General features: G+C 68.2%; 4 protein-coding genes across 4 annotated transcripts; 2 read left to right on the top strand and 2 right to left on the bottom strand.

Annotated features, from left to right (window-relative positions):
• Positions 1–1,110: 1,110 nt before the first annotated feature.
• V1510DRAFT_361080 (uncharacterized protein) lies at positions 1,111–2,895 on the top strand (the record flags this gene model as incomplete). The annotated part of the gene is made up of 3 exons (XM_066931047.1): positions 1,111–1,824; positions 1,957–2,181; positions 2,434–2,895. 3 exons carry the CDS (start codon positions 1,111–1,113, stop codon positions 2,893–2,895), a joined length of 1,401 nt encoding a protein of 466 aa, XP_066790791.1.
• A 1,015-nt stretch (positions 2,896–3,910) lies between these two features.
• V1510DRAFT_390485 (uncharacterized protein) lies at positions 3,911–7,156 on the top strand. The gene is made up of 2 exons (XM_066931754.1): positions 3,911–4,403; positions 4,435–7,156. Exons 1-2 carry the CDS (start codon positions 4,109–4,111, stop codon positions 7,104–7,106), a joined length of 2,967 nt encoding a protein of 988 aa, XP_066790792.1. The 5' UTR covers positions 3,911–4,108; the 3' UTR covers positions 7,107–7,156.
• On the bottom strand, positions 7,154–8,465 carry V1510DRAFT_428672 (ribonuclease P 40kDa subunit-domain-containing protein; the record flags this gene model as incomplete). Its single annotated transcript, XM_066935281.1, has 3 exons — positions 7,154–7,857; positions 7,887–8,181; positions 8,319–8,465. 3 exons carry the CDS (start codon positions 8,463–8,465, stop codon positions 7,154–7,156), a joined length of 1,146 nt encoding a protein of 381 aa, XP_066790793.1.
• Positions 8,466–9,769: 1,304 nt separating this feature from the next.
• V1510DRAFT_401528 (FAD dependent oxidoreductase) lies at positions 9,770–11,120 on the bottom strand (the record flags this gene model as incomplete). The annotated part of the gene is made up of 2 exons (XM_066932035.1): positions 9,770–10,688; positions 10,720–11,120. The coding sequence occupies 2 exons, from the start codon at positions 11,118–11,120 to the stop codon at positions 9,770–9,772; spliced, it is 1,320 nt and encodes a 439-aa protein (XP_066790794.1).
• Between the last annotated feature and the right edge of the window lie 740 nt (positions 11,121–11,860).

Consider the following 11,860-nt stretch of genomic DNA (forward strand, 5'->3'; position numbering starts at 1 on the left):
TAACCCCTGCCCCGGCCGCCGCGCCGCCGGCCGCACGGGCCAGCGGCCGACCGGCGCGCTGGGTCGCGGCGGGGGCGCGGCGGGACCAGCGCGCTGGGTCGGGCCCGGCGTGGTGGTGGGATCGCCCAGGGTTGCCAAAACCAAACCCAGGGTCGAACTAGTCGTCCCGCCAAACCCAGGGGCTCCCAGACTCGCACCCGCACAATGAGCTCGATCACGGCGCTGCACTCGACGCTGCGGCCGCTGCACGGCGTCGTGCCGCCGCAGCTGATCGGGTCGGCCAGCGTGATCCACGACAACGTCGTGTACGTCTACGGCGGGCGGATCGCGGCCGCCCGCAGCGAGCGCATCACGGACCTGTTCAACTACGACCTCTACATCCTCGATCTGACCAAGCACACGTGGTCGTGCCAGGTGATGCCCAAGACCGAGCCGCGGCAGATGATGCGGGGCGGGCGGCCGGCGTCCGCGCCCGAGGGCGCCGAGCCGGGGGTGTCGGCGATCGGCGCCGAGCTGAGCGACGCGGCCAAGGCCGCCGCCGACGACGACAGCGAGATCGACGAGGACGGCTCGTTCTTCGTGGGCCGGCACCGCACGACGCCGGGGCCGCGGTACTTCCACACGATCGACTACTGGAACGACAACCTGTACGTCTTCGGCGGCATGGTCCCGCAGTACACGACCAACAAGCGGAAGCGGCTGTCGGAGACTTCGGTCACGTCCAACGACCTCTGGCGGTACCATCTGCCGTCGCGCGAGTGGTTCTGCCTCCCGCGGCACACGGGCGGCCGGCCCGAGCACCGCCGGTGGGTCAAGCGCCGGTACGCGCACTGCTCCGGCGTCAGCGGGCGCACGCTCGTCGTCGTCGGCGGCCAGGACGACGACAACAAGTACGTGATCGACTACGGCATCTTCAACCTCGTCGACGAGCGCTGGACAGACATCCTGCCGACGCTCGACAACGAGGACCCGTCCCAGCCGATCTCGGACGAGGAGATCCAGATCAAGGGCTGCGGCAGCTACCGGTCGATCGTGCTCACGACGTTCGACGACGACGCGTACTACGGGCGCTCGACGCTGCCGCGCAAGACGCAGTTCGGGTCCATGTACATGTACACCAACTTCTACTTCACGGACGTGCGCATCTTCCTGATCTCGCTGCGGCTGTACGGCTCGGGCAGCAAGCGCTCGTACGTGCTCGAGAAGGAGCACATCGGCTCGCGCGTTGCGCTGGACGAGAACCGCCGGAACATCACGACCGAGACCGTGGCCACGGGCGACGAGACCCTGTCGCGCACCGTGTTCATCACGCCCAACAACGCCGACCCCGACTCGACCGAGTTCGACCTCGTCGGCCAGATCCGCGCGGCCAACCCGTTCAACGCCTTCAGCGCCAAGAACTCGACCGACAACCACTCGTCGCCCGAGGACGCCTGCCGGCACCCGTCCGACCCGCCGCCGGGCCTGCGCTTCCCGTCCGGCGGCATCCTGCACAACAACATGATCGTCTCGGGCATCTTCCTGGGCTCGCGCAAGCAGGAGTACAGCCTGTACCGGTACGACATGTCGCGCGACATCTGGCAGAAGCTCGAGTTCTCCATGCCCTCGGCCTCGTGGTCCTCGGGCTTCCTGCACCTGCCGCGCGTGCAGAGCGACGTGCCGCCGACGACGGGCAGCATCATGTACCCGCGGTACCTGCTGCTGGGCTCGGCCACCCGCGACATCTCGGCCGACTACAGCAACCGCGTGGCCAACTTCACGCACATCCTCGAGATCGAGCTGGAGGGCTACGGCATCCCGCCGTTCCCGTCCTACTACTCGACCGTCGCGCGCACGCCCCGCAGCCTGTACCAGAAGATGGAGGGCAGCCTGCGGAGCGCGAGCAGCGTCAGCGACGCGGACGCGCTGGACGCCAGCGACGACGACGACGACGACGACGACGACGACCCGCCCGAGACCGACGCGCCGTTCCGCTTCATCGCCCCGCGCCAGACCGAGATCGGCCTGGACTTCATGGCCGGCATCGCCGACATGGACCTCGTCGGCCTGGCCGACCGCCACCGCGCGGGCGCGCTGCCGAACGACCACGGCTTTGTGCTGTCGAACCAGCGCATCGGCGTGGTCTCGCGCGTGCTGCTGGCCCGCTGGGGCGACTACTTCCGGGCCCTGCTCAACGGCAACGTCCACCAGTACGTGCGCGCCCAGAACCAGAAGCTGTCGCACGACCTGCAGGCGCCGCCGGACGCGAGCTACAGCCACGGCCTGGCCGCGCGCGGCCGCACCGCTGCGCCGACGTCGCCGCTGGCCGAGCGCCCGCCGAGGCCGTTCGCGCGCGACCACCCGCGCGGCCTGTCGGTCGCCAGCACCGGCCAGAGCTCGGCCCGGTCGTACTCGGTCGACCTGACCCAGGGCTTTGCGGTCAGCGGCCACGAGCGTACCGCCTCGCAGGCGTCCGTGATGGTCCCGGAGCTCCGCAACCGCACACTCTTCATCCCCGAGCGCGTCAAGATCCTGCAGTGCCTCGTGCGCTGGTTCTACACCCAGCAGATCTCGCCGGACTGGGACGCCGACGTGCTCAACGCGCTGCTGCAGATGGCCCGCCGGTACTTCATCCCGAACCTGCGCGACCACGTTGTCTGGCGCCTGCATGAGATCCTCGAGGAGGACTACGCGACCAAGGACGCGGCCGCGAACGGCGACGCGGCCGCCCACCCGCGCACTCTGGACGAGTCGCTGGCGGCGGACACGGGCTCGAGCTGCAGCACCATTTTCAATGCGGCTGCGGCCGCCGTGGAGCTCGGCCTGCTCAAGCGCGGCATCGAGAAGGTCGTCGACGACCGCCGGCGTGCCGACGCCAAGATCCGCCAGCTGCAGCGCGACCAGCCGGACAATTGACCTGCGCAGGCGCAGTGGGATATCAATGGACTTTTACCCCTACTCAGCCGCACGCCGTGCGGCTCGCTTCCGCAGCGGCTGCCAAGACGGCGTCGCGCCGACGCTCGTAGGCACTGCCGTGGACGGGCGAGAGGTGCTCTCGGGGAGGGTGCGGCTCTGGCGGAGACTACGTAGAGGGGGGCTGCCCTGGCAGGCTGTGTAGAGATGACTCTGCAGTCGCCAGTTCTGACAGTTGCGGCCATACCCTGAAGAAAGCACAGTTCCCCGTCCGATCAACACCAGTTAAACTTCAGTGGGCCTGCTTAGTACTGCGGTGGGAGACCACGCTGGAATCGCAGGTGCTGCAATTTTTGTTTTTGTGACGCGCCGCGCTCCGTGCGGCTGTCAAGCGCCGAGCTTCCGCGATCTGGCCCGGAGAACAGCTTCCGGCTCGTAACTGAAGGCCCGTCACCACCCACGTGCTTCTCGCGCGCGCCGTGTGCCGGGCGTGCCGTGTGCCGGCCGTGTGCCGGCCTTGTGCCTACCGTGTGCTCGCAGACAGCCTCTGCGTTGGAGCGTGCCCGTAGGCTTGTAACTCTTACGATCTCCTGGCTACGATCCCACCGCGGGAGGCCCGTGGACAGGCTTCATAGTGCTACAAGCGCGTGTCCTGACAGTTGCGGCCATACCCTGAAGAAAGCACAGTTCCCCGTCCGATCAACAGTCGTTAACCTTCAGTGGGCTCACTTAGTACTGCGGTGGGAGACCACGCTGGAATCGTGAGTGTTGCAATTTTTTGCGTGGCGCCGCACGGCGTGCGGCTCGCTGCCAGCGCAAATGCGATCTGCCTCGGCGTGGTCCCCGCCGCGAGGCTGTCCACCCGGACGTGGCCGCTAGGCCGCCGCGCCTTGGGCCGTTCCGCCGCCGCGCAGCTGCCGCTGGCGCGCCTCCGTGGTCGACCTCTGGGTCGCGGCCTGGTGCGGCGTAGTCGTCTGCCGGCTAAGTACAAGATCGCGGGTGCGACCTAACCGCCAGGGTAAGGGCCGTATATTTGCGCCGCATTTTTTTTGGATCGTGATCTCGACGACTACGGCCTCTGTGAGCACCCATCCGCGTTTGCACAAGCCATCAGACGAGGAGCATCCGGGAGTGCAGACGCCAGGCACGGTCGGCACAGTTTGAGCGCGCACAGGGCGGCAGGTGGACAGGCAGAGCGCAAAGCGCAACCAGCACGATGTCGTCGCTAGCAAACATCTTTGATTCGGACGAGGAGGAGGCCGCGCAGCAGGTCGGGGCCGCCGCGGACGAGCAGAACGAGGACCGCGAGCCCGCGGGCGGGGACGGGTACGATGACGGGGACGATGATGGGGACGATGACGAGGAGGAGGACGAGGACGAGGACGAGGACGACGGCAACGTGCACCGGCGCAAGCGGATACGGCAGCGCAACCAGTTCCTCGACGTCGAGGCCGAGGTCGACGAGGACGAAGAGGACTTTGAGGAGGACGAGGACGAGCTCGGACGCGAGGGTAGGTGGCGGCGCGGGCGCGCTGACGGCAGATGGGTTCATCCAGGAGGAGCTCGGCGAGGGCGACGACGGGCGCGGCGACGACCGGCTGCACCGCGAGGTCGACCGGCAGCGCGCGGCGATCGCCGAGGCGGACGCCGAGCGGCTGGCGTCCGAGTACCGTGAGAAGTACGGCCGGTCGGCGACGGCCAAGTTCCGCGGCGACATGACGGTGGTGCCGCAGCGGCTGCTGTTCCCGTCCGTGAAGGACCCCAACATCTGGGGCGTGCGCTGCAAGCCCGGCAAGGAGAAGCAGATCGTGCGCACGATCTGGCGCAAGAAGGCGAGCCTGCAGAACACGAGCCAGGCGCTGCAGATCCTGTCGGCGTTCCAGCGCGACAACTTCGCGGGCTACATCTACGTCGAGGCGCGCAAGCTGGACGCGGTGGAGAACGCGCTGCGCGGCATCGTCAACGTCTACGCGCGGCAGATGATCATGGTGCCCGTGACCGAGTACACGGACCTGCTGCGGGTGAACAAGTCGTCCGACATGGAGCTCGTGCCGGGCGCCTACGTGCGCATCAAGCGCGGCAAGTACCAGGGCGACCTGGCCGTCGTCGAGGACCTGGCCGAGAACGGGCTCGAGGCCCGGCTGAAGGTCGTGCCGCGGATAGACTACAACCGCAACCAGGACACGCAGTTCGCCGGCGCGGCCGCGGCCAAGCGCAAGCGCGCGTTCAAGCTCCAGAGCCGGCCGCCGGCCCGGCTCTTCGCGCCGATGGAGGCCAAGATGAGCGACCCCAAGAGCTGGCTGCAGCGCACGGCCCGCGACAACAACTACGTCTTCCAGGGTGACGAGTACATCGACGGGTACCTGATCAAGGACTTCAAGCTCGCCCACCTGATCACCGAGAACGTGGACCCGACGCTCGAGGAGGTCACCAAGTTCTCGTCGGCCAACGACGACGAGGGCATCGACCTGCAGCTGCTGGCGCAGAACCTCAAGCAGGCCTCGTCGCACGCGACCTTCCAGCCCGGCGACCACGTCGAGGTCCACGAGGGCGAGCAGATGGGCATCTCCGGCATCGTGACCTCGATCGACCGCGAGATCGTCAGCTTCCGCGTGGCCAACGAGGGCCTCAAGGACGAGATCATGGAGATCCCCTCGCGGTCGCTCCGCAAGAAGTTCAACCAGGGCGACCACGTCCGCGTCATCGGCGGCAAGTTCAAGGACGAGACCGGCATGGTCGTGCGCATCGTGGGCGACGTCGTGACCATCATCGGCGACCTCTCGATGGAGGAGCTCAACGTGTTCTCCAAGGACCTCAAGATCGCGTCCGACATCGGCGGCCGCACCGTGCTCGGCCAGTACCAGATCCACGACCTCGTCCAGCTCAGCGCCAACAACGTGGCGTGCATCTTCAAGGTCGAGCGCGACGCGTTCCGCGTGCTCGACCTCAACGGCAACGCGTTCACGATCCTGCCGTCGGCCATCAGCATGAAGGTCGACAACAAGTTCTCGTTCGCGACCGACCAGAGCGGCGCCGAGATCCGCGTCGGCGACACCGTGCGCGAGACCGACGGCGAGCGCCGCCAGGGCGTCATCCTGCACATCTACCGCTCGGTCGTGTTCCTGCACAACCGCCAGGCGCTCAACGAGAACGCCGGCGTGATTGTGACCAAGACCAAGGACGTGCTCGCGATTGCGGCCAAGGGCGGCCGCGTCTCGGGCAGCAACGGCCCCGACCTGTCCAAGCTGAGCGCCATGCAGCCGCCGGGCCCGCGCGGCCCCAGCGTCGTCCCGCGCCAGGGCGGCCGCGACCGCACCATCGGCCAGAGCGTGTCGATCCGCCAGGGCCCGTACAAGGGCCTCATCGGCATCGTCAAGGACGCCACCGACACGGTCGCCCGGGTCGAGCTGCACTCGAAGAGCAAGATCGTGTCGATCGACAAGACCAAGCTCGGCTTCAAGGAGAACGGCACCGGCCGGCTTATGAGCTACCAGGAGTTCATCACGCCCCAGCGCATGCTCGCCGGCAAGATCGCGCCGATGCCCCAGTACAACGCGGCGGCGGCCACGCCCCACTGGACCGGCGGCGGCGGCCAGACCCCGTCGTGGAACCAGTCGGCCTCGGGCCGGACCCCGGCCTGGGCGGGCGGCGCCGGCGCCGCGGACGGCGGCCGGACCCCGGCCTGGGCCGCGTCGTCGTCGCGCACGCCCGCCTGGGGCGGTGCGGACGGCGGCCGGACTCCGGCCTGGAACCAGGGCGGCCGCACGCCCGCCTGGAGCGCCAACAGCGGCAGCCGCACGCCCGCCTGGAACTCGGGCGGCCGCACGCCCGCCTGGAACGCCAACGGCGGCCGCACGCCGGCCTACGGCGGCGGCAAGACCCCGGCCTGGAACGCCAACGCACAGACGCCGCACCCGGACTCGGCCCCGACGCCCGGCCTCGACGGCGGCACCACCCCCTGGCGCACCCCCGGCGCCACCTCCCCGGCCTACACGCCGTACGCGGCCGCGGCCACGCCTGGCGCGCTCACCCCCGGCCCCATGGGCGCCCCGGCGGCCACGCCCTTTGGCTACAGCGCGCCGACCCCCGGCCGCTGGGACGACGCGGCCACGCCGGCCGGCTACGACCCCAAGACTCCGGGCGCGACCGCACAGACGCCTGGCGTGTGGAACGACGAGCCCGAGTCGCCCCGGTACGCACCGGCGTCGCCCTAGGTGGTTCATTTTGTGTAGTCACGGAAAATGCGATGTCTATGGTACAGCTACGAGTGCGTGTCCTGGTTGCACACGAGCTCGAACGCGATGTAGGCCCGGTCGGCCGACGGCGGCACCACCACCGTGTAGTTGTTGTCGCCGCTCAGCAGGAACGAGTGCTCGGCGGCGTGCCAGCTGACGGGCGCGTCATCAAAGCCGTAGACCGTCAGCGCCGTCCAGCTGTCGGCGGCCGACGCCAGCGAGAGCGCGTCGAAGACGGCGAGCGCCTGCGCGCTCGTCACGAGACCGTCGACGACGATCCGGGCGACCGTCTCGGCCGGCCGGCCGCTCTCGAAGACGGCGTACGTGGCCGTGACCGACGGCGCCGCGTCTGCGACCACCAGCGGACTTTCGACCGCCACCAGCGCCGTCCATTCGAGCAGGTGCAGCAGTTCTTCGGCGTGCGCGCTCTTGTAGTACTGCGCCAGCTCCGCCGGGGACAGCTCTTGGTACGTCGGCGGCGTGACGGCGGCCGTGTGGGCGAACTCGGCTGCTGGCCGTGGAAACGGCGGCACGGCAACGGGACCGAACGTCGCCGTCTGTGACCGCAGCTCGTGGCGGGTCGCCGCCGCCATGCACTCGCTGGCGCCGCCGACGTTGGCAACGCACGCGACCGGCCGCGCCAGCGGCGACTCGCGTGCAGCCGTCAGCAGCCGGTCAAAGAGCTTGTGGCCGGCAAACATGCCCGCGTCGCGCAGATCGAGCTCGATGACTACGTCAGCGCGCCCCGCACCCACTTACTGTATCGCAGCTTGTTGAACTTGGACACGCGGCCGACGATGCCGGCCTTTTCGTACGTCTCGCGGGTCAGCGAAAGTCGCAGGATGCCGTTGTAGATGCAGAAGACGTCGTCCTGGTCGATTTTGCTCAGCGACAGCACCAGGCACGACCCGGTCTTGACGTGCGTGTTGAAGAACTCGCCTTCGAGGAAGAAGCTGAGAGGGAGCGTGCCATGGTAGAAGCACGCGTCGGCAAAGACGCGGTCGACGACGGCCTGCGTCGCCTGGACGGCTTGGGCAGGCACGATGATCTCGATCTGGCGGTCAGCGTGTACAATTGGGCGCAGGGGGACGCGAGACGGCGCCGAACAGCGCACGGGGCAGTGCCGGAGCCTGGCCGGCCGATTCGGCGCTGCCTCGACGGTCGAGCTCGCCAGGGCCGCTGCGTACTCACCCGCCGGTTAAAATGGTGCCCGCTGACGATGGCGCGCGGCCGTTTGTTCTGCGGCCGCTTGACGCCGGCAGCGTCCACCAGCGTGCCCTGGGTCACGTAGATCTTGGAGTCCGGGATCCGCTTGTGGATCTGGAACGACGTCGACATCTTGCCGGTGGTGCGTCAATTTTTCACCGCCCAAAGTGGAAATTATCACCAACTACCCCTGAAAGCGTAGTGCTGGACCAGTCGTGCGAACAGCTGTCTCTGTCAGTTGCGGCCACACCCTGAAGAAAGCACAGTTCCCCGTCCGATCAACACCGGTTAAACTTCAGTGGGCTCACTTAGTACTGCGGTGGGAGACCACGCTGGAATCGTGAGTGCTGCAATTTTTTTGCGACGCGCCGCACGCCGTGCGGCTGCACAGCGCCTGCGTTTATTCGTTGGTGGCCACCCGCAGCTACTACGCTATGTCCTACGTTGTCTGCCATGGGCCACGCCTGAAGAGCCTTCGCAGTCGCAGGACGACCTTGGGCGTTGGCTGGCCTCCGGCGGCGCCTCGGGCAGCCGCCCTCGACGGAGTCGCCGCCGGAGGCTTGCCAGCGGCGGTGCGACGAGCCTCCGGCGGCGACTCCGTCGAGGGTGGCTACCCTGCGGGCAGGACGCCACGGTCGTGGTGGACGACGTGTAGAGAGCGACTGTCTCCTGATCAAAGCGGTAGAGCCGCGTGCACTATCAGTTGCGGCCATACCCTGAAGAAAACACAGTTCCCCGTCTGATCAACACCGGTTAAACTTCAGTGGGCCTACTTAGTACTGCGGTGGGAGACCACGCTGGAATCGTAGGTGTTGCAATTATTTTTGGACACTTTGCGGTCGCGGCATGTACGCGTGGCGTCAAGTAGTTCGCACTGACTCAGCTGTCAGTTGCGACCATACTCTGAAGAAAGCACAGTTCCCCGTCCGATCAACACCCGTTAACCTTCAGTAGGCCTACTTAGTACTGCGGTGGGAGACCACGCTGGAATCGTAGGTGTTGCAATTTTTTGCATCGAAGACGGCCACACGGCGCGCCCTCGACGCAGATGCTGCTGGAGGTTTACCGCCAGAGGCTCGCTGCAAGGGTTTGCTGTCGGAGGCTCGCTGTAGGGCTTGCTGCCGGAGGCCCACCGCCTACGTAGTCTTGCGAGAGGCGCAGCAGGCCTCGCGGCGACTCCATCCAGTGTACGGGCATCTAAGCAATGACTGTATGCAACGGCGCCACAACGACCGCAGCTCTCAGTTGCGGCCACACCCTGAAGAAAGCACAGTTCCCCGTCCGATCAACACCAGTTAAACTTCAGTGGGCCTGCTCAGTACTGCGGTGGGAGACCACGCTGGAATCGCAGGTGCTGCAATTTTTATTTTGATGCGCGGCGCGCCGCACGTCGTGCGGCGCACGCGTAGGTGCCGCCGCAGAGCGTCCATTGCTACCTACGGAGCCAGCGCCGACACGTCCGCCGACACGGGCTGGCCGGTCACAATGTCGGCCATGACGCGGCCGGTGCCCAGCGACAGCGAGATGCCCCACGGGCCGTGGCCGGCGCACACGTACACGTTGGCCAGGCCGGCCGCGCGTTCCGGCGGCACAAGGCCAATGATAGGATCGCCCGATGGCGTGACCGGGCGCACGCACACAGACCGGCGCAGCACGGAAACGTCCGGCCCCAGCAGGTTGCGCGCCGACTCGAGCACGGCGTCGAACTTGTTGCGGCCCGGCGCGATAATGGCCGCTTCGGTCATGGCCGCCAGCGCGGACGCAAACGTCGCCGACTGCCGCGACGACGCCAGCGGGTCCTTGGTGTACGCCGGGGCCGGCCGGGCAATCACCGGCGGCTCGTAGCTGGCCTCGTTGAGGCCGGCGTAGAAAATCTCGCCGTTGGCCCGCAGAAAGATCTCGGGCGACCACGACTCGCCGGCCGCCGGCCGCACAAACAGCGCCTGGGTGACGTCAATTGCGGACGCCTGGGGCTCGGCCGACGGCGCGGGCGCGTCCAGGTAGTACGCCACGTCTGTAGACGGGTGGGCGTCGGGGTCGACTGGCGCGTCCGTGCCGACGTACGGGACCCGCGGCGACGACAACACGAGCGCAAAGCCCGCCAGCGCCGAGACCGGGGGTGTGTACGAAGCGGCCGGCAGGGCCCGCTTGAATGCGTCCGCGGTCCACGCGCCGGTCGCAAAGACAACGGCGCCGATCGAGACCGTCTCGGCGGCGCCGGTGACCAGATGGCGCAGCGTGGCCGACCGCACAGCCTTGGTGCCGGCCACGGACTCGACCACGCACGGGTGGATGATGCGCACGCCCCGGGCCACGCACGTTCGGTAGAGGTGCTCGCACAGCAGCCGCGGATTGCTGTCGTCAGCGCGGCCGGCCACACACTTACACCTGGGCGCAGTCGTCCTCGCCGTCGAGCACGTAGCTCTCGGCGGGGTCGCCGAACACCCACGGCGGCATGGCGCCGTCCTTCGGCAGCCGCTCCTCGGCGTACTCGGTCTCCGGCCGCCGGCCGGCGCTCTTGATCGACCACGCCGTCGTCCGCCGGTAGCCCCAGGCCGCGGCGCCGTCGTGGGCCGCCGCGGCCTCGGCATGCAGCCGGAACGAGAGCTTGCCGAGCGGAGCGACCTCCGGGCCGTACCACAGGCGGCTCATGTAGCCGCCGGACCGGCCGGACGCGCACCGGAACAGCTCCGGCGCCGTGTCGACGACGACCACGTCCTGCGTTTCGGACAGGTAGTACGCCGTCGACAGCCCGATGATGCCTCCGCCCACAATGAGGGTCGCCATTGGGGTGTGTTGGTCTGAGGAAGAAATCTGTCGGGGAGAACTGGGCCTTGGCGTCATGATCTACGGACGCGCGTCGATAAGCTATCGTCCCCGGCCGGCGCGCGGGCGCTGGAGGCCTACAGCTGGCGGCAGGCGCGGACAGGCGGGCGGCCGATAAGCCGCGGAAACAGGGAGCCGACGCCCGATGACGTGGGCGGGCCGGGGGATCCGGCGGGCGTGAGGCCGGGGGATCCGGCGGGCGTGAGCCGCACTGCGTGCGGCGGTCGGGAGGCGGCCCGGCGGACGTGAGCCGCACGGCGTGCGGCGGTCAGGAGGCAGCCGCACGCCGTGCGGCTCGCGTCGCGGTGCTCGGCTGTCGGCACTCTTCATTCCCTCTATCATGCACACTACTTCTGCTGCTGCTGCTCGAACGACTTGAGCGCAGCCTCCGCCGCCTGGTATGTCTCGTCCGACAGGATGCCGTCCAGCTTCGAGTGGATGTCGTCCAGCATGGACTCGAGGGCCTGCGTCAGCGGAGCGCGGCCGCCACCTACCGTGGCCGCGTTCTCGGCCTTCATGATCTGCTGGTAGGCCGAGGCCAGGTCGCCGGTGTCGGCGGGCGTGCTGCCGGTGCTCATGTCGGGGTTGGGCATGCGGTCGTTGGAAGTCATGTTGCCTGCGGTCAGCGCGTCCGGCGGAGCCACGATAGTGGCAGCAGGCGCGGCCGACGGCGGCCGACGCAGCCGGGCGGCGCCCGGCCG

This window comes from Dipodascopsis tothii (genome assembly GCF_038497935.1).
Source record: "Dipodascopsis tothii strain CBS 759.85 unplaced genomic scaffold V1510scaffold_5, whole genome shotgun sequence".
In the NCBI taxonomy this organism is placed as follows: Eukaryota; Fungi; Ascomycota; class Lipomycetes; order Lipomycetales; family Lipomycetaceae; genus Neoaidaea; species Neoaidaea tothii.